The sequence below is a fragment of the Trichechus manatus genome, unplaced genomic scaffold (genome assembly GCF_000243295.1).
Source record: "Trichechus manatus latirostris isolate Lorelei unplaced genomic scaffold, TriManLat1.0 scaffold00124, whole genome shotgun sequence".
Taxonomy (NCBI): domain Eukaryota; kingdom Metazoa; phylum Chordata; class Mammalia; order Sirenia; family Trichechidae; genus Trichechus; species Trichechus manatus.
The window spans coordinates 3,663,551-3,688,437 of NW_004444060.1; the positions used below are offsets into that span (position 1 = coordinate 3,663,551).

The following is a 24,887-nucleotide window of genomic DNA, read 5'->3' on the forward strand; positions in this document are numbered from 1 at the left end:
TCATTTAATTCTCCTCTAATTCTTATTATTTCCTTTCTTCTGGCGCCAGAGGGCTTCTTTTGCTGCTCTCTTTCTACTTGTTCCAGTTGTAGGATTAATGTTTTGATTTTGGCCCTTTCTTCTTTTTGGATGTGTGCATTTATTGCTATAAACTGACCTCTGAGAACTGCTTCTGCGGTGTCCCAAAGGTTCTGGTGGATGTGTTTTCATTCTTGTTTGATTCTATGAATTTCTTTATTCCATCCTTAATTTCTTTTATAATCCAGTAGTTTTTGAGAAAGGTGTTGTTCAGTTTCCATGTGTTTGATTTTTTTTCCCTTGTTTTTTCTGTTATTGATTTCTACTTTTATGGCTTTATGGTCAGAAAAGATGTTTTGTAATATTTTGATGTTTTGGATTTTGTTAAGGCTTGCTTTATGGCCTAATATGTGGTCTATTCTGGAGAATGTTCCATGTACATTGGAAAAGAAAGTATACTTGGCTGCAATTGGTGGAGTGTTCAGTATATGTCCATGTGATCAAGCTGGTTGATTGTAGCATTTAAATCTTCCATGTCTTTATTGAGCTTCTTTCTGGATTTTTCTGTCCTTCACTGAAAGCGGTGTGTTGAAGTCTCCTACTATTATTATGGAGTTGTCAATCTCTCTTTTCAATGGTGTTAGAGTTTGTTTTATGTACTTTAGAGCCCTGTCTTTGGGTGTATAAATATTCATTACAGTTATGTCCTCCTGGTGTATTGACCCTTTAATCATTATATAATGTCCTTCCTTATCCTTTGTGGTGGATTTTACTTTAAAGTTTATTTTGTCAGACATTAATATTGCCACTCCTGCTCTTTTTTCAGTGTTGTTTGCTTGATATATTTTTTCCATCCTTTGAGTTTTAGTTTGTTTGTGTCTTTAAGTTTAAGATGTATCTCTCATAAGCAGCATACAGACGGATCATATTTTTTATCCTTTCTGCCACTCTCTGTCTCTTTATTGGTGCCTTTAGTCCATTTACATTCTGTGTAATTATTGATGTGTATGAGTTTAGTGCTGTCATTTTGATGTTTTTTTTGTGTGTGTGTTGTTCAGTTTCTTTGTTCCACTTAGTTTTTTGTGCTGAGTAGTTTTTATTTATGTTTTTTCTTTTCATCTTTTTCTTTGTTGTTGATTTTGTATTTGCCGAGTCTTTATATTTTTCTTGTTTTTTATTTTGATGTGTAGGATTGTTAGTTTCTTTTGTGGTTACCTTAATATTTACCCCAATTTTTCTAAGTTTAAACTAGTCTTTAATTTCTTTGTATTGCCTTGATTTCCTCTCCATATGAAATATCTATGTCTACATTTTTTAGTCCCTCTTTTTAGTTTTAATGTTGTCATCTTTTACATCTTGACATCTGTTTCCCTCTTTTCAGTGTTTTAGCTTTGATTTATTTTTGCAACCTCCCTATCTGTGTTGCTATCTGCTCTGTCCTGTGTTCTAGTCTTGGGTGGTTATCTGATGCCATGGATTTTCTAACCAGAGTGCTCCCTTTACTATTTCTTGTAATTTTGGATTGGTTTTTGCAAATTCCCTAAATTTCTGTTTATCTGGGAATGCCCTAATTTCGCCATCTTATTTGAGAGACAGTTTTGCTGGATGTATAATTCTTGGCTGGCAATTTTTTTTCTTCAAGGCTTTGTATATGTCATACCATTGCTTTCTTGCCTGCATGGTTTCTGCTGAATGGTCAGAGCTTAGTCTGATTGACTCTCCTTTGTAGATGACTTTTTGTTTATCCCTATCCTCTCTTAAAATTCTCTCTGTATTTTTGGTTTTGGCAAGTTTGATTATAATATATCTGGTGACTTTCTTTTGGGATCTACCTTATGTGGGGTTCGATGAGCATCTTGGATAGATATCGTCTCATCTTTCACAATATCAAGGAAGTTTTCTGCCAACAAATCTTTAACAATTCTCTCTGTATTTTCTATTATCCCCCTCCCCCCCCGTTCTGGTACTCCAATCACTCAAAGGTTATTTCTCTTGATAGTAACCCAGATAATTCTTGGGGTTTCTTCATTTTTTAAATTGTTTTATATGATTTTTTCCCCAAATAAGTTGGTGTTAAGTGCTTTATCTTCAATCTCACTAATTTTGACTTCCATTTCCTCAGTTCTGCTCCTATGACTTTCTACTGAGTTGTCTAATTCTGAAATTTTATTGTTAATCTTCTGGATTTCTGATTGCTATCTCTCTATGGATTCTTGTGACCTGTTAAATTTGTCATTATGCTCTTCTCTCATCTCCTTAATTTCCTCTATTGCTAGATCTGTGTTTAGTCTGAACTCTTTCCTGATCTCTTGAAGAGTTCTGTATGTTAATTTTTTTTTCATTCTGCCTCCAGTAATTGCAAGAAATTCTCTTCCTTCAGAAAATTTTTTGATTCTCTATTTTGGGAGCTTGCTGAAGCCATCATGGTCTGCTTCTGTATGTGATTTGATATTGACTGTTGTCTCTGAGCCATCAATAAGATATTATATTTATTTATTTTATGTTTGCTTACTGTGTCCTGGCTTCTTGTTTCGTTTTGTTTTGATATGCCCGAATAGGCTGCTCATGTGAGCTATTCCAATCACCAGCACCCCTGAAGCTGCCACTAAGTGTATGAGCCCAGGAGTCCACCCGCTCCTTCTGTATGGATTCAGCTAAGGTGTCCAAGTAGTCAGCCACTAAATGTGTGGTGCAGGCTCTCACCTACAGTCCTAGACAGACATGGGTGATTGGTGTAAGCACAGTCATCTGGCTGCAGCAGCGGGTCACATGCTGAGCAAGGCTGAGGGCCAATGGCTGCCCCCAAGTGTCCGGGAGGAAAGCATACCCCTGTTCCCTAGAGCACTTAGGTGGGCGGGTTTTGCAGCCAGACTATGAGCACTCAAAACTGTTGTCTGTAAGGACTGGCGGGCACTGCTTATTCTTGGTCCCCTGTTGCAGGTGGCTAGGTGGCGTGATTGGAGACACCAGTCCTCAGGCCCCTGATGTGGGTAGGTGAAGACCCTGCTTAATGGGCAGAGCAGTGTCAAATGTCATGAACCTGCCACTTCACAGCTGAAACAGTTGTAGTTAGACTGCAGGTATATACCCTGTTGTACTGTGGTAATGAGGGCATATGCTGTTGAAATGGGTCCACGCAAGTGTATGCAGGGTGAAAGGCATTCAAAGTCCATGGATACCTTATGCCTGTGTCTAAGCAAACAAGCTGCGCCAACCCTGGGTTCCTGGCTTAGGGGAGCCAGCAGATTATTTTTTGCCTGTTTGTTAATTTGTTCCCTTTCCAAGGCCAGGAGAATGGCTCAGGGCACATGATGGTTCCTACTTCCAGCCCAGGGGACAAGGCAATTGCTAAAGCCAGCCTGGGACCTGGTGCAGAGTGGGGGCAAGGTAAATGGGAGACAGGATTTTCCCAAAGGGGATGTTATTTGATCTGCGTGGTAGGCCAGACACAAGTATTTATCTTTTGCTGATTGAGTGCTGTTTTTCACTGGTTGTGGATGTCCGAGTAGAATCTCTGCCACTGGGTCTTACCCAATGTGGAAATGCCTCCAGAGTACCACTACTTTCCTCACTGTGCATGCAAGCTGATCTGGCCTGAAGGGTGCCAGCTCCCACTGGGTCAGGCCTGGCAACTTCTAGCTGCTTCCAAACCATATCTACCTCCCCCTGCCACTTAGTCTGATTCCTCAACTTTGCCTTTTATGTTCAGGGCCCCTAGATTGTCATATATAATTGATTCACTCGTTTTGGGGCGTGGGGGGGGGGTCTTTGTTGTAAGAGGAGCAACAGGAAACATCTGACTACTCTGACATCTTGGCCCTGCCTCCAGAAACAGGAAAATTTTTATTATAATAAAATACAGGTGATGGAACACCTTTGGGTGTGCAAATAAACTTAATGAGACTTTCATTTTCTACACATTTAAATACCATCTCTTTATATCTCTCATCAAATTATCTCAAAAGCTTATATCCAACTACAGCTAATTCAGAGGTAATATTAAACAATTCAAGAATTACTCAGAAAGAAAAGGAGATTTCATATCTGTTTATTTGTTTATTTTTTTGGTCTAAATGACCATGATTGGCTACTGACTTTCTTTAGCCAATAATATACTTCAAGTTGCTTTGTCTGGGTTGTGCAAGTTTAAATAAAGTGGAGCAGCAGTATAAAACTGATAGTAATAGGGATAATTTTATAGCATGTACTGAATATTGTAAAAATATAATATAAACCAAAACAATTGCTGTCAAGTGGATTCTGATTTATAACAACCCTACAGGACAAGGAGTGGCTGATGGATTTGAATTACCAACATTTGGTTAGCAGCTGAGCTCTTAACCACTGTGCCACCAGGGCTCCACATAGTACCTTATTTAATCTTCACTACTCTATTTTTTCTACTTTGAGGAGGCATCTCTTCCCCAGTCATCTTTTGAGTGCCTTCCAACCAAGGGGGCTCATCTTCTGGCACTATATGAGACAATGTTCTACTGCTTTTCATAAGGTTTTCACTGGCTAATTCTTTTCAGAAGTAGACTGCCAGGTCATTCTTCCTAGTCTGTCTTAGTCTGGAAGCACAACTGAAACCTGTCCACCATGGGTGACCCTGCTTGTATCTGAATACCAGTGGCATAGCTTCCAGCACCACAGCAACACGCAAGCTCCCACAGTACTACAAACTGACAGACACGTGGGGGGAGTCAAGCTTTTGGGACCTTCATTTGCTGATGTGGCACAACTCAAAATGAGAAGAAACAGCTGGAAACATCCATTAATAATCAGAAAGTGGAATGTACAAAGTATAAATCTAGGAAAATTGGAAACTGTCATAAATGAAATGGAACCCATAAACATCAATATCCTGGGCATTAGTAAGCTGAAATGGACTGGTATTGGCCATTTTGAATGGGACAATCATATGGTATACTATGCCGGGAATGACAGCTTGAAAAGGAATCGCCTTGTATTCACGTCAAAAAGAACATTTCAAGATCCATCCTGAAGTACAACACGGTCAGTGATAGGATAATATCCATATGTCTACAAGGAAGATCAGTTAATATGACTATTATTCAAATTTACGCACCAACAACTAAGGTTAAAGATGAAGAAATTGAAGATTTTTTATGAGCTTCTGCAGTCTGAAAGTGATCAAACATGCAATCATGATGCATTGCTATTACTGGTGATTAGAAAGTAAAAATTGGAAACGAAGAAGAAAGATTGGCAGTTGGAAAATTTGGCCTTGGTAATAGAAATGATGCCAGGGATGGCATGATAGAATTTTGCAAGACCAACGATTTCTTCATTGCAAATACCTTTTTTCACCAACATAAAAGGCTGCTATACACGTGGATCTCACCAAATGGAATACACAGGAATCAAGTCAACTACATCTGTGGAAAGAGACAATGGAAAAGCTCAATATCATCAGTCAGAACAAGGTCAGAGGCTGACTGCAGAACAGACCATCAATTGTTCATATGCACGTTCAAGTTGAAACTGAAGAAAATTAAAATAAATCAATGAGAGCCAAAGTACAACTTGAGTATATTCCACCTGAATTTAAAGACCATCTCAAGAATAGATCTGATGTGTTGACCACTAATGACAGAAGACCAGACGAGCTGTGGAATGACATCAAGGACATCATACATGAAGAAAGCAAGAGGTCATTAAAAAAACAGGAAAGAAAGAAAAGACCAGAATGGATGTCAGAAGAGACTCTGAAACTTGCTCTTGAACCTCGAGTAGCAAAAGCAAAAGGAAGAAATGATGGAGTAAAAGAGCTGAACAGAAGCTTTCACAGGGTGGCTCAAGAAGACAAAGTAAAGTATTATAATGACGTGTGCAAAGATCTGCAGTTAGAAAACCAAAAGGGAAAAACACGCTCAGCATTTCTCAAGCTGAAAGAACTGAAGAAAAACTTCAAGCCTCAAGTTGCAGTAGTGAAGGGTTCTATGGGGAAATATTAAATGACACAGGAAGCATCAAAAGAAGATGGAAGGAATACACAGAACCACTACACCAAAAAGAACTGGTTGATGCTCAACCATTTCAAGAGGTAACATGATCAGGAACCGATGGTACTGAAGGAAGAAGTCCAAGCTTCACTGAAGGCTTTGGCAAAAAACAAGTCTCCAGGAATTTACAGAATATCAATTGAGATGTTTCAACAAACAGATGCAGTGCTGAAAGCGTTCAATTGTCTATGCCAAGAAATTTGGAAGAGAGCTAACTGGCCAACAGACTGGAAGAGATCCATATTTATGCCTATTCCAAGAAAGGTGATTCAACCGAATTTAGAAATTATCGAACAATATCATTAATATCACATACCAGTAAAATTTTGCTGAAGATCATTCACAAGTGGCTACAGCAGTACATCAACAGGGAACTGCCAGAAATTCAGGCCAGATTCTGAAGAGAACGTAGAACCAGTGATATCATTGCTGATGTCAGATGGATCCTGGCTGAAAGCAGAGAATGCCAGACAGATGTTTACCTGTGTTTTATGGACTATGCAAAGGCATTTGACTTTGTGGATCATAACAAATTATGGATAACATTTTGAAGAATGAGAATTCTGGAACACTTAATTATGTTCATGTGGAACCTGACGTAGATCAAGAGGCAGCTGTTCAAACAGAAGAAGGGGATACTGAATTGTTTAAAGTCAGGAAAGGTGTGCATCAGGGTTACAGCCTTTCATCGTACCTATTCAATCTGCATGCTGAGCAATAATCTGAGAAGCTAGATTATATGAAGAAGAATGGGGCATCAGGATTGGAGGAAGACTCTTTAACAACCTGCATTATGCAGATGTCACAACCTTGCTTGCTAAAAGTGAAGAGGACTTGAAGCACTTACTGATGAAAATCAAAGATCACAGCCTTCAGTATGATTACACCTCAACATAAAGAAAACGAAAATCCTCACAACTGGACTAAAAAGCAACATCATGATCAATGGAAAAAAGATTGACGTTTTCAAGGATTTCATTTTACTTGGATCCACAATCAACACCCGGGAAGCAGAAGTTAAATTAAAAGACACATAGCAAAAGGCAAATCTGCAAAAGACCTCTTTAAAGTGTTGAAAAGCAAAGATCTCACCTTGAAGACTAAGGTGCACCTGACCTAAGCCATGTTTTCAATCACATTATATGCATGCCAAAGCTGAACAACGAATAAGGAGGACCAAGAAGAATTGACTCCTTTGAATTGTGGTTTTGGCTAAGAATATTGAATATACCCTGGACTGCCAAAGGAATGAACAAATGTGTCTTGGAAGAAGTACAACCAGAATGCTCCTTAGAAACAAGGATGGTGAGAGTACGTCTCACGTACTTTCAACATGTTATCAGGAGGGATCAGTCCCTGGAAAAGGACATCATGCTTGGTAAAGTAGAGGGTCAGTGAAAAAGAGGAAGACCCTCAACAAGATGGATTGACACAGTGGCTCCAACAACTGGCTCAAGCATAACAACGATTGTGAGCATGGCACAGGACCGGGCAATGTTTTGTTCTGTAGTACCCAGGGTCGCTATGAGTTGGAACCGCCTCGACGACAACTAACAACAACAACAACAACACTCTATTTTTATTAATTTAAAAAACTAAATAAAAAAATATAAGTCGCTTCTTCATGGTTCTACAGCTAGGAAATTAATAAGAGCTGGTGTGGACTCAGTTTGTACAAAAAAAGAGAAAGAAATTGGTATATCTACAATACTCTTTTTCCTGGCATGTCACTCTTTGCATTAATTTTCTGATTCAACAACTTGTATATTAATTAACAGGCCAACTTCAGGCAGGGCATACTGAATTCTTAAAATGTCTATGCACCTTGATAAAAAGAGGAAAATTAAACTTATTTTGCTTGGTGTTTTTGTAATACCTATTGACCAAATGAGGGAGCATTGATGGTTCAATGATTAAGCACTCATTTGCTAACTGAAACGTCCTTGGTTTGATCCCAAAAGAGGGAGAAAAGACCTGGCAATTTGCTCTCTGGGAAACTCTGTGGGGCAGTTCTACTCTGTCCTATATGGTCACTGTGAGTCGGAATCTACTTGATAGCACATAACAACAGTGACCAAACATGACAGATTTCTTTGTTGGGCTCCTTATATTGCTTGGGCAGATAAGCAAACAAGTTTGCATGAAATAAGGTTTTTCAAGGAAATGTCTCTATGATGTACATGGGGATTAAAGACATGTATATTCAGTGAGCTATGAGAGTACCATAATCCCTGCCTAGTTCAAGAGAGACTTGATTTAATAAGTGCCGATTTTCACTTTGTAAATAGAGTCAACCTCTCCTCTACTGGGGATCCCAAGGTAATGTAGGCCTCAGGCTGATCTGCATATATTTAAATTATCAAGCACATTTCAGCTAGAGCAACTGTCAGGTAGGTCTCAAGGAAGATTCTTTAGCATGAGAAAGAAAGGAATAGAATTAAAAATGTCTCTTTCCCTTTTTTATTATCTTGAATAAAATGAATATTCTTTTATTCAAAAGCATAGGTCTATAATTTATATAAACTAAATATAACTGTGGTTTTTAATCTGACTACCATAACACCCTCAAACATTTGTAGGATTTTTCCCTCCATGGTTCTTTTGCCTACAATTGAATTACAAAGAAATTACAAAGAAATAGTATTATTAAATCATTCCTTGATTCATTAAACATTGAATGAAGTCCTGCTTTGACCGAAGAACTATGCTAGGAGATAATAATAAATTATAACAATCTTAAAGTAAAAAGTAAGATACAAGATATCTCCACAAATAGAATTTTGATTGGATACGTATACACAACACTCTTGTGCACACAAGCACACATGCTCATTAATTTTGTTGCATTGTATTTTCTCTCACACTCGTTGTCACTCTCACTCTTTCTCGTTTTCTTTCTTATACAGGTAGAGTTTATGTTTGAATACACACATATACATGCACACACAAACATATCCATATAACTAGAGAGTGATACAATGAAATTAGTGCTGTCCTTGTCGCTAAAGCCCAGATCATAAAGTCATAAATTGATAAACTCAGATTTAAAGAGATCAGGTGAGAAGAAATTATTTAAAGCCACATCTAAAATAGATAAGAGTTTTCCCGGCAAGAAAAGAAGTGACATAGAGCTGGAGAGCATTTTTGGTAGGGAAGCAGAATGAACATAGCAGCATTCAGTTAAATGTGTAAATGTGTGTAATTTGGTATGGCTGAACTCCATGTTTCAAAACAGGGGTTGTAAGAGATAGGCATGGAACTATAGGCAGTGTTAGCATCATTAAGGGGATGGATACAAATATAAAATGCCACATATATTATCTAAGGGAACATTTTTTAGGGAATCACCAGTCTCAGATCTTCATTTTGACTACTTATTCTGTTAGCAATGAAGCACACTGCTTGGATAGGGAGGGCAATCATTGATGTAAATCTGAACTAATGCTGAAGATGGAGAGGAGCAGAGGGATTTGAGATATATCTAAGAGTGTGATCCAAGGGACTTGACAATAAGGTCCATAAAAGGTTTGAGGGAGAAGAAGTGTAAAGGGTATTTTCTGGCTTTCTACAGAATAATTTGTTTGAAGACAGAGACAGGAAGTTCTGTTTGATTTGGACATTTTGAATTGAGACATCTGTGAAAAGACCAAATCAAAAACCAGACTCATTGCTGTCAAGTTGATTCCAACTCACAGTGACCTATAGGACAGAGTAGAACTTTTCCTTGTAGAAACATAGGGTTTCCAAGGAATGGCGGGTGGATTCGAACTGCTGACCTTTTGGTTAGCAACCAAGCACAACCACTGCACCACCAGTGCTCCTGTGGAAAGACAGTGGGTTGTAAATATCTAGTAAATGGTGAACTATGTAGGTCTGAGGTGCAGTTGTAAAAATGAGCACAATGTGATCTCAGGTAGACTAAATGTTTAGCGTGATAGATAACTATGTAGATAGCCGTCTTCTAGTTGCCTCCAACTCATGGTGACCCCATGTACAACAGAAAGAAAATGTTGCCTGTTCCTGCATTATATTCATATTCGCAGGCATATTCAAGTCAATTGTTGTGACTGTTGTGCCAATCCATGTCACAGAGCGTCTCTCTTGCCCTCAGTGGCCTTCTGCTTCACCAAACATGATGTCTTCCTCCAGCAATTGATTCCTCTTGACGACGTGTCCAAAGTAATCCAGTTGGACAATGTTCTGTTGTGATCCATAAGGTTTTAATTACCTTTAGAGTGATATAGACCTGGGGAAATATACAATTTCCCAAATGTGATAAAATAATACTCTAAGCCAAATAAAGTACTTAGAAAGTATACAAAAGGCCACTTGGAACTCTGCAGTTTTTCCAGTGGAAGGTTGCCTTAGATTAAACTACTAAGCATTTTGCATAAAGGGCTTACAAAGTCTCTGCGTATTATACTATCCTCTAGAATAAACTTAGACTACATCCGTAGGTAGATGTAGAAATAGATAGATATAAAACTAGCTATACAGATATGTTTAGACTCAATTAGCCGCTGTTACAGAGTTTGGCAAATGCCTAAAATTTCAGGTGAGACACATTGTAAAGAGACCGAGTACCTGGTACAATGTAATATGTTTATGAATGACTAAAGTTTTTCTTAACCTCTCCCAATCCTATATACCTTCTGTATTTCTACACATTGCAATTGTATGCTTCTTTTAGATTGCCAATTTACTTGGAGACGATTTTAAAGAAATGTATCACAATGGATTCCCTAGTCACTGGGGATCAATGGTGGCTCTCTAAAAGCTTCACCATGTTCTTTCCTCAATGACATGAACAGGAAATGAGATTCTGTAGCATCTCATTGTGGTCTAATTTAGCTTAAATGCCCAAAGCTAAGTTAGTGATCATGTCTCCAGTGCTCACAACTTTAGCCTTCTGTCTTTTCTCTGGTAAGTATCTTCAATTCCAAAGCCTCAACAGTTAGTTCCTCAGTCTCTGGTGTGACTTTCAGTTCTCCTCTCCTTTTTCCTAAACACCCATTTAGCATTTTATAATTTCCTTAACTACTCTGCACTTTCCTCCAAGGAGCTTTAACTTGTTTTTAATTTCTTCCTGTTAAACTCATTAAAAAATCTCTTTTAAACATTATACCGTGGAATGGTTTATAAACTTGCGTAATTGTGTAGTTTGTCTTGAAGCAAGTATTGTTTGCGATTATTATGCAGCGCAAAGATGTTGCAATAAGATTGCAGACAAAGCAAATAACAAAATGAAACTAATGGTAGATTATTCTGTTAGTTCATAGATGTCTCAGCTCTGGAAAAGTAGAAAGTTCTTGTGTAAATGTGAATGGGAATAAAGGCAGGGAACAAAGGATAACGACAAATTACATATCTTTGTAACTTGTTTTTTATCAAAAACAAAACAGCAGACATTTTCATCAAGCACAGACCTGGATGTAAGTAGCGTGCCCTCAGTGCCCTCCCAGTTATGTCCTGCTCTTTTTGTCCTGTTCCTAATAGAAGTCACCCCGTCACACCTCTTACTTTGCCTATTTTCTGTCTGTCCGCCAAAGTCTCCTACTTACACTGAGCTGTCAAGTCAATTATTTCTAATTACTAGTGCACAAACCTGCCGTGTTTTTAATATTCAAGTGCAAAGGTACTATTGATCAAAACTTTAGTAGCATAAATGACCTGGAATATTTCAGTCTCAAATACTGAAAATCCAGCAATATGTCAAAACTGTGTGAAATCTTTCATAAAGAATATTCAGATGTTGTGTGCGGTTGTCAGTAACAGTCTCAAAGTGTACATCTTGAAGAAGCCATGTGTTTTACCCAATTCTAGGGAAGCCTTCTTTGTATTATTGCATTCTAGATTTGTATTTGCTTAATACAACTTGTGTATGTGATAAAGCAATAGACAATTACCTCTCTCCTCCTCACATTCACGTCTTTGTGCTTAAGTGGATAACCACGCTAAGAATACACTCACCAGGAAGAAACATTTATCGGGTCTAGACATTAAAAGAGAAGCAGATGATTCAGTCTGACACCTGGGAATGAACTTAAAACAACTATAAATTGGAAGTGATGGGAAAGCGCACTGCATAATTAAAGCTCCATCAACTGTAAGATAAAAAGTAAACAGCAAGCAAATAGATGTCTTTAAAGCAGAATGAAACTGAAGACCGGTGACAGGCTCCACTTTGCCTCTGTCAGCGTCAGCATAAAAGTATATGCCACCTTTCTGGTTCCCCTCCCACTGTTCTCCCTATGTGGTAAATAGCCTTGGAAGGAGACACGCCAGCTCTCAAAGTATTTTGAGTTTGCTTGACAAACTCAGATACTTGTGTTCAACAGGCTAATATTGAAAATAAATGAAACGGTATGAATGAATACCTCTTTCATACATTTAAAATATAAATATTTGGTTTTAAAAAAAATTTAAAATAGACCCAATAAATCTTGTACTGTAATTTTTTCTGGGCATAAACATAATTCCAGAGAAAGCTTTATCAAATTATATAAGGCACTAAATAAACATGTGTTGAATGAATTAATTACAAAATGTGTCATATAATCAAAGCAGTCATATATGCATGTGTGTGTGTACATACAACATATGTATGTAAAACAGCTATTTGAATTCATTGTCGTAATAACTAAATCTACTCTATTTTAATGAATGGGGCTTAATTGTAATTATGGCTTTTTTTGAATGTCCAGAACACCTCGGTAACTCTTTTATTATTCTTTCAGAGAAATATAAATATGTGTATGTGTGTGTATATACACATTCAGATATTATATTTTTATATAAATCAATAACTAAAGGAGAAATTTATATTATTATACTAATATTGTGTCATATCATATCATATTATACTATATTATACATATCCATCATCTGTCTATTAGTTTTGTCATATTCTAGTGGCTTGTTGGAAGTTTTGCTACCAATTGCTATCAGTATTTCAAATACCAGCAGGTCACACATAATAGACATGTTTCATCAGCTATTCCAGACTATGACAGACTAGGAAGAAAGGCTTGGCAAGCTACTTCTGAAAATAGACAATGAAAGCCTCATGGATCACAAAAAAGCATTATTTGATTTGCTTGCTTTTTTCATGTAATTAGGAGGATCTAATCACTAGAGTAGAACATCATATTGGTAAAACAGAGGGCCAGCAAGGGTAAGCGAGACCCTAGCTGAGATAGATTGGCACAATAGCTATAATGGTGGAATCAAACATGCTAGTAATTGTAACTATGATGCAGGACCAGGCAGCATTTTGTTCTGTTGTATGGGGTTGCCCTGAGTTAGAGTAGATTTGATGGGAGCTAATAACAACTATATATATAGTTATAATCTGTCTATCTATATACTATATACATACATATATATATAATCAATGAAATTACAAAATTTAGGCTCATTATAATATGAACTAATGAAGCATAATCACTTTCCTGTATAGGTATCAAAAGTTACTAAAAAATAACATGACTAACTCAAACTCTAATCAAAATTAAATACAGATTGTAATGGATGTTGTCTCTGTACCAATCAAGAAATGAAATGATAAATAATATTGGATCCTTGACCAGATCCAAAAGCAGAGAAATTTTCAGAATCTAAGTATGTGCCTAAGAATATGAATCAAGTGATCTCAAAGAAGCTCAAGCTAAAAATAAAAAGTGGGAGAACAAATTCCCAGAAGCAATACCCACAGTGAAATCTAAGTGACAGTAAAATTAATGAAACAAAGAAACATATTTTCTTTCTGTTTTTATTTTTTTCCTGTGTTGAAAAGAGACTCTGTCATGTGGAAACATTTTTTAGCATAACCTGATAAATTCTAATATCATCAGGACAGTTTTTTATTTTATTTTATTTTTTGAAAATAATTTGAATCAAAGTATTAAATGCACAAATAGTAAAAAAAAAAAATATACATTTAAAGTTAGTATCCCTTCTATTCATTCTGACTTTCAATTCTTTATCACAGACAATGACTTTAAATCATTACTCTGTTATGCTACTATATATTCTCCTCCAAATATAATTTTGTCACCTTTTCTTCAGGTTGTTTATTGGTTATGTTTGCAAATTTAAATATTATGAAGTTTCTTTTACATCCACCATTGACAGCCTCCCTCTCTGTCTTTCTGTCCGAAGAGCATTCTTCCTGCGCTGCTACATCTAAGTTGTTTAAATGTCTAAATCAAAACCAAAAAATTTCAAGTATTTTTTTAAAATACTATGCTATTAACTGTAAAAATTTGATCTTTTATGCTAACATCTATAATCAAGCATGCTCTAAATCTCTATTATCAGCAGTTCTATTCTTTCATTCTTAATATGTTTTGCCTTTTCTTACTTTTCCATAAATAATCTTGCCAGATAAATGTTTAAGAGTGTTTTCAAAGAACAAATTTTTGACATTTTTATCTCTTTTTTGTACATTTATTTTCTATTTCATGTATTTATATGTACTACCTCCCATTTCTTTGGTGTTGGGCTTATATTATTCCTTTTTAGTTTCATATGTTCAATGCTTAGCTCATTAAATTTAAGCTTGTCTTTCTTTGTATATAAGCATATGAAGTTACATACTACTTTCTCTAAGTAGTATAATTTTCCCTCCACTACGCAGGTTTATTTTCTTTATTTTTTTTTCTTTCAATTCTAGGTTGCTTTTTTTTTTCCCCTCTCTTTTTGTCCCCAAAATTGTTACCTTATTTGAACCATCAGTTATATAGAAGTTTATTTTTAAATTTTCAAGTTTACGAGGAATTGAGGGTTAACTAAATTGCAGCATGGTCAGAGAATGTAGTAGATACATTTACTAAAATGCATTCATTTATTGGGTTAAATGCTTTATTCATGCTTGAATTCGTTTTCTCTAGATGGTGAATACGGGTTTTATATATGTATCAATTAAACCATTCATGCTGTTTGTATTTGTTTTGTTATTTATTTATTGGTTTATTTATTTATTTATTTTTGTAAGCTTGACTGATCACTACTTCAGGAACATTAGTGTGACTGGGTTTCACATAGGCTTTAGGTTGACTAGGCTGTAATGATACTGAAGTTGTTAGTAGAAATGAGACTACATAAAGCTTTATAAAACAAGTGAAATTAAGAATGTATTTTAGCACCAATTAAAAGTCCTTGAAGTGCTTGAAGTAGAGAGTTAATTTAATTCTTGTATTTTAGAATGGTTACCTTTGCTACAGTGTGATAAATCAGTTGACTGAGGTGCTAGTTTTATAATATCTTATACAGTGTGATGTCTTTAAGAAGTTCTTGCATTAACTTGGCTGGGGTTGCTGATCTGTGCTAGAAGCATGGAGAAGTAGATATATATCAAAAGGAAGAGGAAGAGTTTGGAAGGCAAAGAACTGCAGGATAATTTTTTCATAAGGAGGAAATGTGTATTAAATATTGAGGTAAGATATATCTTGACATGTTGGTAAAAACAACAACAGTGGGATCACAGAGTATTATTAAAATGAAAGAATGACAGTAAAAAGAAGCCAAATTATAGGGCCAACGTAAGGAGGTTTTAATTTATCTTTAGTACAATGGGAGCCACTGAAGAGTTTTGGAGCTCTGAACAATTATTGATGAGACTAATGTTTTCAAAAGGGAAATATGGATGCAATATAGACTGAGAGTGACTGAGAATGGATTGGACTTCGTGACAGATTGGTTTGGAAACTTCCATTTGTTCAGTTTACAAATATCTATTTAGTGACTAAGGAGACCTGGTGACACAGTCACACAGATTTTTTGTTTTTTTCTTTTTTTCCCAGCAGAATCATTTTTAAGATAAAACCCTGCAATCTGCCAGCATGCCTTGTTTCTACAAGACGCATGCTAGGCCACAAGACTATGTAGAAAACAGTCCTTAGGATCATTTGATGGAGAGAAGGAGAAAAAGACAATCTCCAGGAAGACTGGAAATGCCCAACAGTTGAAAAAGATCTGAACACTAGAGCAGTCCTTATCTTTTCAAATCCTCCTAAGTCTTCTTATTTGTAGCATTCCCACTGGAGTCTTCACATTCTTCCTCAGTGTCAGGTTGCCACTGTTCTGATGCTTTCTGCAGTTTCAGCTTGGCCCGCAAGGAGACAACATGAGTCCCACCAGTGTCTCCACAGGAGAAAGATGTGGCAATCTGCTTCCATAAAGACTACAGCATTGGAAACTTTATGGGGCAGTTCTACTCTGTCCTATAGGGTTGCTATAAGTCAGAATCAATTCAGCTACAGCAGGTTATTTAGTGCCTACTACACTTAGAATGGAGCCCTGGTGGCGCAGTGGTTAAGATCTATGGCTACTAACCAAAAGGTCAGTAGTTTGACCCACCAGCCGCTCCTTGGAATAGATTTGATGCATTGATCGCTAATGATGGAAGACCGGATGAGTTGTGGGATGACATTAAGGACATCACATATGAAGAAAGAAGTTCATTAAAAAGACAGTAAGGAAAAAATAGACCAAAATGGGTACCAGAACGGCCTCTGAATCTTGCTCTTGAATGTAGAGTAGCTAAAGGGAATGGAAGAAATGAAGACATAAGTGAGCTGAAGAGAAGATTTCGAAGGGCAGCTCAAGAAGACAGAGTAAAGTATTATAATGAGATGTGCAAAGACCTGGATAGAAAACCAACAGGGAAGAACATGCTCAGCATTTCTCAAGCTGAAAGAACTAAAGAAAAAATTCAAGACTCTGGTTGCAATATGGAAGAATTCCATGGGAAAATTTTGAACAACACAGGAAGCATCAAAGGATTATGGAAGGAATACACAGAGTCACTGTACCAAAAAGAATTTTCAATGTTCATCCATTTCAGGAGGTAGCATATGATCAAGAACTGATCGTATTCTAAGAAGAGGTTCAAAGCTGCACTGGGGCGTTGGTGATAAACAAGGCTCCAGGAATTGAAGGAGTACCAAGTGAGATATTTCAACAAAAAGACGTAATTCTGGGAGCCCTCACTCCTATATGCCAAGAAATTTGGAAGACAGCTACCTGGCCAACTGACTGGAAAGATCCGTATTTGTGTCCTTTCCAAAGAAAGGTGATCCAACCAAATTCAGAAATTGTCAAACAATAACACTAACATTACACACAAGTAAAATTTTGCTGAAGATAAATAAAAAATGGTTGCCAACAGTACGTCAACAAGGAACTGCCAGAAAATCAAGTCAGATTCAGAAGAGGATGTGGAGCAAAGGATATCATTGCTGACATCAGATGTATCTCTGCTGAAAGCAGAGAATGCCAGAAAAATGCTTATCTGTGTTTTATTGACTATGCAAAGGCATTAGACTATGTGAATCAAAAGAAATTATGGATAACATTATGAAGAATAGGAATTCTAGAACACTTACTTGTGCTCATGTGGAACCTGTACATAGACCAAGAGGCAGTTGTTCGAATGTAACAAGGGGATACTGCCTGGTTTAAAATCGGGAAAGTTGTGCATCAGGGTTGTATCCTTTCACCATACTTATTCAACCTGTATGCTGAGTAAATAATCCAAGAAGCTGAACTATATCAAGAAGAACACAGTATCAGGATTTAAGGAAGACTCATTAACAACATGTGATATTCAGATGACATAACCTTGCTTGCTGAAAGTGAAAAGGACTTGAAGCACTTACTGATAAATATCAAAGGCTACAGCCTTCAATAATGGGTTCCATCTCAACATGAAGAAAACAAATATTCTCACAACTGGACCAATAAGCAACATCATGATAAATGGAGAAAAGACTGAAGTCATCAAGGATTTCATTTTACTTGGATCCATAATCAATGTCCATGGAAGTAGCAGTCAGAAATGTAACAACAGATTGCACTGGGCAAATCTGTTACAAAAAACCTCTCCAAAGTGTTAAAAAACAAACATGTCACTTTGAGGGCTAACGTGTGCCAAGCCATGGTATTTTCAATTGCCTCATACGCATGCAGAGTTAGACAACAAATAAGACCAAGAAGAATTGATGTCTTTGAATTATGAAGTTGGCGAGGAATATTAAATATACCATGGACTGCCAGAAGAGTGAATAAATCTGTCTTGAAATAAGTAGACAGAATACTCCTTAGAAGTGAGGATGGCAAGATTTTGTCTCAGATATTTTGCACATATTATTAGGAGGACCATTCCCTGGAGAACAACATCATGCTTGGTAAATAGAGGGTGATCAAGAAAGAGGAAGACCCTCAATGAGACGGATTGACACAGTGGCTGCAACAATGGCCTCAAACATAGCACCAATTGTGAGGGTCGCTTAAGACCAGGCAGTGTTTTGTTCTACTGTACGTAAGGTCACCATGAGTTGGAGTCAACAAGAGGGCAACTAACAACAACAGTAGCAATACACTCAAATGGATACAATGAGAATATAATGGTAAAAAAAAATACAAAGTCCCTGCTTTGTATTGCATCCTCCTATTATATACAAACAATTAAGTGGTATGAAGAATTATTGTGAGTACTATTTTCAATAAGGTCATCTTCAATAACCAAAAGCTAAAAACCAAATCCGCTGCCATCAAGTCAATTCCGACTCATAGTGACCCACAGAACAGAGAACAACTGCTTCATAGGGTTTCCAAGGAGCAGTTGGTGGATTCAAACTGCTGACCTTTTGGTTAGCAGCCAAACAGTCACTGCACCACCAGGGTTCCTATATTCAGTAAGGTCATTGTAGAGCTTCTGAGGTTACAGTTGAAACTTATTATGAATTGTAACTATGCCCCTCAAAAAGAAACGTTGAAGTCCTAAAACCTGGTACCTGTGAATGAGATCTTCTTTGGAAATTGGGTCTTTGAAAATATTATCAGTTAACATGAGGTCTTATTGGAGTAATGTGGGTTCCAATCCAATCTGAGTTGTGTCCTATAAAAAGTGAGGAGATACAGAAAGACAGACAGTTGAAGGAAAGCCATGTGAAGATGCACCTACAAGCCAAGGAATACCTGGGTCTACTAGAATCTAGAAGAGACAAGAAAGAATCTTCTCCTAGATATCTCAGATGGAGCATGGCCCAGACCATGTTGATTTGAATCTCTAGCCTCCAGAACTGTGAGACAATAAATTTCACTTCTTATAATCCCCAGTTATTGGTATTTTGTTACAGCAGACCTGGGAAACTAATGCAAGCAGACACCTGAAAAAATAGAAGTGAGCTAGCTATCTAAATATCCAGGTGAAAGATCTTCCAAAGCTAAGAAATATCAAAGGCAAAGATCCAAGATGACAGGAGCCAAAGAATGAGTTGAGAATTGCTTTCAATAGTGTGTTACCAGAAATAGATGGAGAGAAAAACAGAAAAGAGAAATCAACAGTACAGGCTAATAAACCAACTGTAGTGGGAAGAAGTATGAGTTTTAATGATCTCTCCTAGGAAATGTCTTCCAAGATTGAATGGCTGTAGGTGCCGTTGTCTCAGATTTGATAAACTTCACAATGATCATGTGAGGGTAGTAAGGAAACAACATTATGCGAGGAACATAGGATGCGACGAAAATAGGATGCGACAATAGAGAGAGGTGTAGGAAATTAAGTTTTGACCAGAAATCTCTGAAAAGTCCAATTTAGTGTAAATATTTCACAGAACTGACTAAAGAGAGAATACATTAGGGAAGATATACTGGGGCAAGAGAACAGCTGGCTAAGAGCTCTGGGCTTTATTATATATATTAAGGAGAATTACTTAAGGTTTATGGGCAAGAAGCTGCTATAATCAGAAGTGTGCTTCGGGTCGATTAATCCATCAGTAATATGTAGTTTATGACCAGGTACTAAAGCATAAATCTCATTAGCAGTAGAGGTTGTTCAAGCTGGAAGCACATCCACGTGCATGCACCATGAGCTTAGATAATTTCTTGTTTTGCTCCAGAATGGAGGGGAGTTTGTCAGAATTTAGTGCTTTTACATTGACGGTGTGAAGGACATCTTCATATTTCTCCCACAGACTATCTTTTGTTTCTCTTGTCACGAATAGAAATAGAATTCCTACATACTATAACTGATTTCATGGGATAGTGTAACATTTTACCGTGCAGGTGAAATAAAGAGTAGTAAGTAACTAAACACAGAAAAATGAAAACAATAGTTGTATTTACTCTGTATTATGTGACTTGTTATGATTGTATACGTGCCTGCACTCAAAACTTATCAGTAGTTATTTGTGAAATTGCAAAAAAGACAACTTGCTCTTTTTTAAAAAGCCAACATTCTTAATGCTATAAGAAGTAGGCATTCACTATTTATAATAATATCCACAGACCAAAGCCCGAAAATTTCACTTTTTTCCTAGACCTTAATTTATTGGTATCCTTATTATATATATTAATTAGTTTTATGTATTAATTAGTTGACCTTTAATGTAGAGCTTAAGATAATATATTCTCATACATATTTAGCTTTGAAAATTCTATTGAGAGAAATCTCTCTAATTACCCATTTCTCTTTCTTTATATATTCTTTTCTTTATTCTTTACAGACACCATCCATCTTAGAGTTCTTGAATCCTCCCCTGTTGGCACAGCCATTGGAAGTGTAAAAGCAACTGATGCTGACACTGGGGAAAATGCTGAAGTAGAATATCGGATTATTGACGGTGACGGGACTGATATGTTTGATATCATAACGGAGAAGGACACACAGGAAGGGATCATAACCGTGAAAAAGGTACACAGCGTCAGGATAAATCAGCATCTGTATTTAGAGAGTACAGTCTGTCCTCCATATCCACGGGCTCAGCATCTGCATATTCAACCGACCGCGAATTGAAAATATTTGTGAAAAAAGTTCCAAAAAGCAAACCTTGAATTTGCCTCACACAGAGCACTATGCTGAATTCACATGAAAGAAGTGATGTGTAGGCAACCCTGGCTGTAGCCTTCTGCCATTTCATAGATCCTCCGGCTCTTTCCAACACTCCTTGTTTGAGCATTGTTCACCTCTCGTCTTGCATTATTCCCTACACAACACAGTATTATATAACAACTATTTACATAGCCTTTACATTGCATTAGGTATTGTAAGTAATCTAGAGATGATTTAAAGTAGACTGGAGAATGTGAGTAGGTTATACGCAAATACTACACGATTTTATATAAGAGACTTGCGCATCCATGGATTTTAGTATCCGTGGAGGGTCCTGGGACTGATCTGCAGATACCAAGGGGTGACTTACAGATTTTATTACTCTACTATTTACTTACGCACTAATATCACTATCATGTTCAAGTGTAATTGATGTGCATAAGTAAGAGGGATATTAAACCAAAGTGCTCTTTAGAAATGTTGACCAAATTTTTTGTTGGTTGAAACATAGCATATGAGATTTTATGAAATTTCAAGGGCAAGTTAATATACGTATAATTATATTTCTGAACCATGTTAATAAATAAAAGACCACCATAATAACACTGTTTTCTCAAAAATAAAACTATTCAATGGCTAATAATGGCAATACATCCAGTTGGAGTCATTAAGAGTAGTATGCCATCTTTCCAGATGTATGAAGCAGTAAGTAGAGTTGCTAATAAAAACAGACAGCCTGAATTGGAACATAATCTTAATTGTTCACATTTCCCAGTGTGCTATATAAATTAAACTTTTCAGCTAACATATGCTCACTGATACCATTTAAAGGTTACCAGTTTTAAATAGTAGAGTTGGTACCATGGTAATATGAAAAGAATAGGGCACATTAAAATTTAGATATTAATGAAATGTCATGCATACTCTACTGGCATAAAGTAACCAATGAGACACTGGTTAATCACCAAAAAAAAAAACTATCCTAGGATTTTATTGCAAAGCACAAGTTACACAACTGTTATCACAGGGACAGTGATTACCAAGGTGGAAATAGATTCTTTCTTGTTTTTCATCACTAGGAAGTAACACAGCAATGAAAATAGGATCTGGTTTTTTTCAGAATGCAAAAGAAGAGTAAAGGCATCTCTTTCAACAAGTATTTTATCTGTTAACAAAACATACCTTTTAGAATGGGTGCGAAGTGGAAGACTTGATCTTTTACTTGTGATGGTAAAACTATATATTTAAGTTCTTTTTTTTTTTTTGATGGTCAAATGTAACCTAATTACCCAATAGCTATCCAAAAATATGTCTTCTCTTTACCCAAGGTTTTCCTTTTCTTAAATCTTTCACATAACTGTTGAAAGTTTCATATAAGTCAGGTAATACCATGACTCCATCAAACTGAATAGAAAGACAACATTAATTGTTTAAAAAAATTGAATTTTTTGCTTCAAAAAATTTAGTAGTAGCCAAAACCTTAGAGCACATGCACACATACACACATACACCCATACACACACAAACACACACACAAACTCCACCAATCCATTTTTTTAATGAGTTAACACTGTATTATAGGTTTTAATATTCTCTAAAATTTTTTCCAAAGATCAAAATTTCATTTTCCTATATTCTGAAATATTACATAGCTGATATATATGTAAAAAAATATTTCTAACTGATATGTAGACATTATATTATTTTCTTGTATTACTTCTTTATTATTTATAGTTAATGCAGAACTCTACAGGAATTCCATTTTAATCATACTATCTAGCCAGGCTTTAAAGCTCATATTGCTACTTGGAGATATAATATAATCTTATTTCCCTCACTCTAATTTGATGATTTATTTTCTTATATAGCCACTTGATTATGAGAGCCGAAGACTTTACACCCTGAAGGTTGAGGCAGAAAATACCCATGTGGATCCACGTTTTTATTACCTTGGACCATTTAAAGATACAACGATTGTAAAAATCTCCATCGAAGACGTGGATGAACCTCCTGTTTTTAGCAGATCCTCGTATTTGTTTGAGGTTCATGAAGATATTGAAGTGGGCACAATCATTGGTACTGTAATGGCAAGAGACCCAGATTCTTCTTCAAGTCCCATTAGGTAATTATGCTTCTGTCTTAAGATAAAAAGAAAAGGAAATGGAATAAATATAGAGAGTGAATTTATATTTAAAACATTTAATACAATGAAAGATGCAAGAGTCTCTCCATATGTTGTACATAAATTCAGTGAGCATACGTGTTTTAAGTAAATTATATTTGAATGGTTTTGGGGAGGGCATGTATAAGTTTTCCAATTTACTCCAGTTCTTAGTATAGCTTTTCACCTGAAACCTGGCCTGTCTTCTGCTTGTCTCCTTATGGTATTTGTTGTTCTGACCCTTGATATACATATCCTTGTAGTGACGCATTTCCAATGAAAACAAATTAGTATATTGGTGATGTTGAAAGAAGTGATGCTGAAAGACACTTTAGCAGTTAAATCTGTTGCCATCTAGTCAATTCCGACTCACAGTTTCCAAGGCTGTAATCCTCATGGAAGCAGACTGCTACATCTTTTCCCTAAAGGGCACCTGGTGGATTCTAATGGCCGAACTTTCGGTTAGTGGCCAGGTGTTTAACCATTGCAAAGTTAAAGAGAATATAATTACAACAGTGCTACAATATGGTTATATTAAGTTTTTAGAAATTCCCCTTAGGTTCCTGCCAGCTAAGAGGAGAAGATTTTTTTTCCCAAAAAAAATATTAGAACATTCCAAAAAGATTAGAGTCATTTCAAATATTTTTTTTTTCATTTCTTTCTTATGGCAGCCTAAACACATACAAGATGTGATAAACACATAAAAATGTGAAAGACTCAAAGTTTTCATAGGTGTTTGTTCTGTCATATTTAAAGAAACAAAAGTATCTAAATACAATATTCAGCCTCAAAATGACTGTGTACTATAATCTGTTAATCAATCCTGTGTTCTGGTTCTTGTCCATTTCCCTACTTCTTAGCAGGCTGATTTTGCTTGCTCATTTTATCAAGTGAACCACTCAGGTGTGAGTTTAAATAGCTGTTGTGTGGTTTCCCAGTGCACTCTCCTCTAATTATTATTAAGCATGAGTCCACATACAGTTGATTCTGACTCTTAAAGACCCAGAGCAGAACTGCTCCATAGAGTTTCCTAGGCTGTAATCTTCACTGGAGCAGATCTCCAGGTCTTTCATCCCTGAGAAGCAGCTGGTGTGTTCAGTCCTCCACCTTTTGGTTAGCAGCAGAGGACTTAACCATTGTGCAACCAGGGTTAAGCTCCTTAGCCGCATTTGCAGGAAACTTAATTTTATGTGCCATGACACTCTAATTTGACTTAGAGTTATAAATTCAGAAGGTTCTTTCACTTCTTCAACTGAAGTAATATTTTATATCTATTAAAAATATAATTCCATTTATATTATTTTATATGTATATTTTCTGCTATTCTGACACACAGAATCACAAAATGGTGCCCACAGGTTACATATTGGCGGGAGAGACTTGTACTTGTCAATCAATAGTGTTCCCATCTGTCAGCATGACTTCTCCATGAACCCCCCTTCCCTAATCCATGTATCTTCATCTAAATTGCTGTATTACTTGGATTTTTTTTTTTTTTACTTTGAATCTTTTAAATAACCAGTATCAACATTTAATTTTCCCCGTGGTACTTACCTACCATTTCCTTGGCAGAGCTCCGAACTGATTTTAGTGGGCTTAGTTCTGTGTTCCTGATTATAAAGGGGTCTTTTATTATTTTTTAATGTAATACAATATTTTTGAAAACAGTTAAATGAAGTTTAATGGCCTTATTAAATAATAAAATAAAGATATTTCTCCGCATAAAGGAATGGATTTATTTATTTATTTATTTTTATTGTACTTCAGGTGAAGGCTTACAGAACAAATAGTTTCTCATGAAACAGAAGTACACATGTTGTTTTATGACATTAGTTAACAACCCCAC

At 36.4% G+C, this 24,887-nt stretch overlaps 1 protein-coding gene across 2 annotated transcripts in view; it reads left to right on the top strand.

Annotated features, from left to right (window-relative positions):
* LOC101360869 (cadherin-10) overlaps positions 1-24,887 on the top strand; it is a 136,246-nt gene that overhangs the window by 90,855 nt on the left and 20,504 nt on the right. For both annotated transcript variants that reach the window (XM_023738881.1, XM_004384605.1), the window contains exons 5-6: positions 20,555-20,742; positions 22,749-23,002. In XM_023738881.1, the coding sequence (XP_023594649.1) occupies positions 20,555-20,742; positions 22,749-23,002 (442 nt within the window). The remainder of the gene's footprint in view (positions 1-20,554; positions 20,743-22,748; positions 23,003-24,887) is intronic.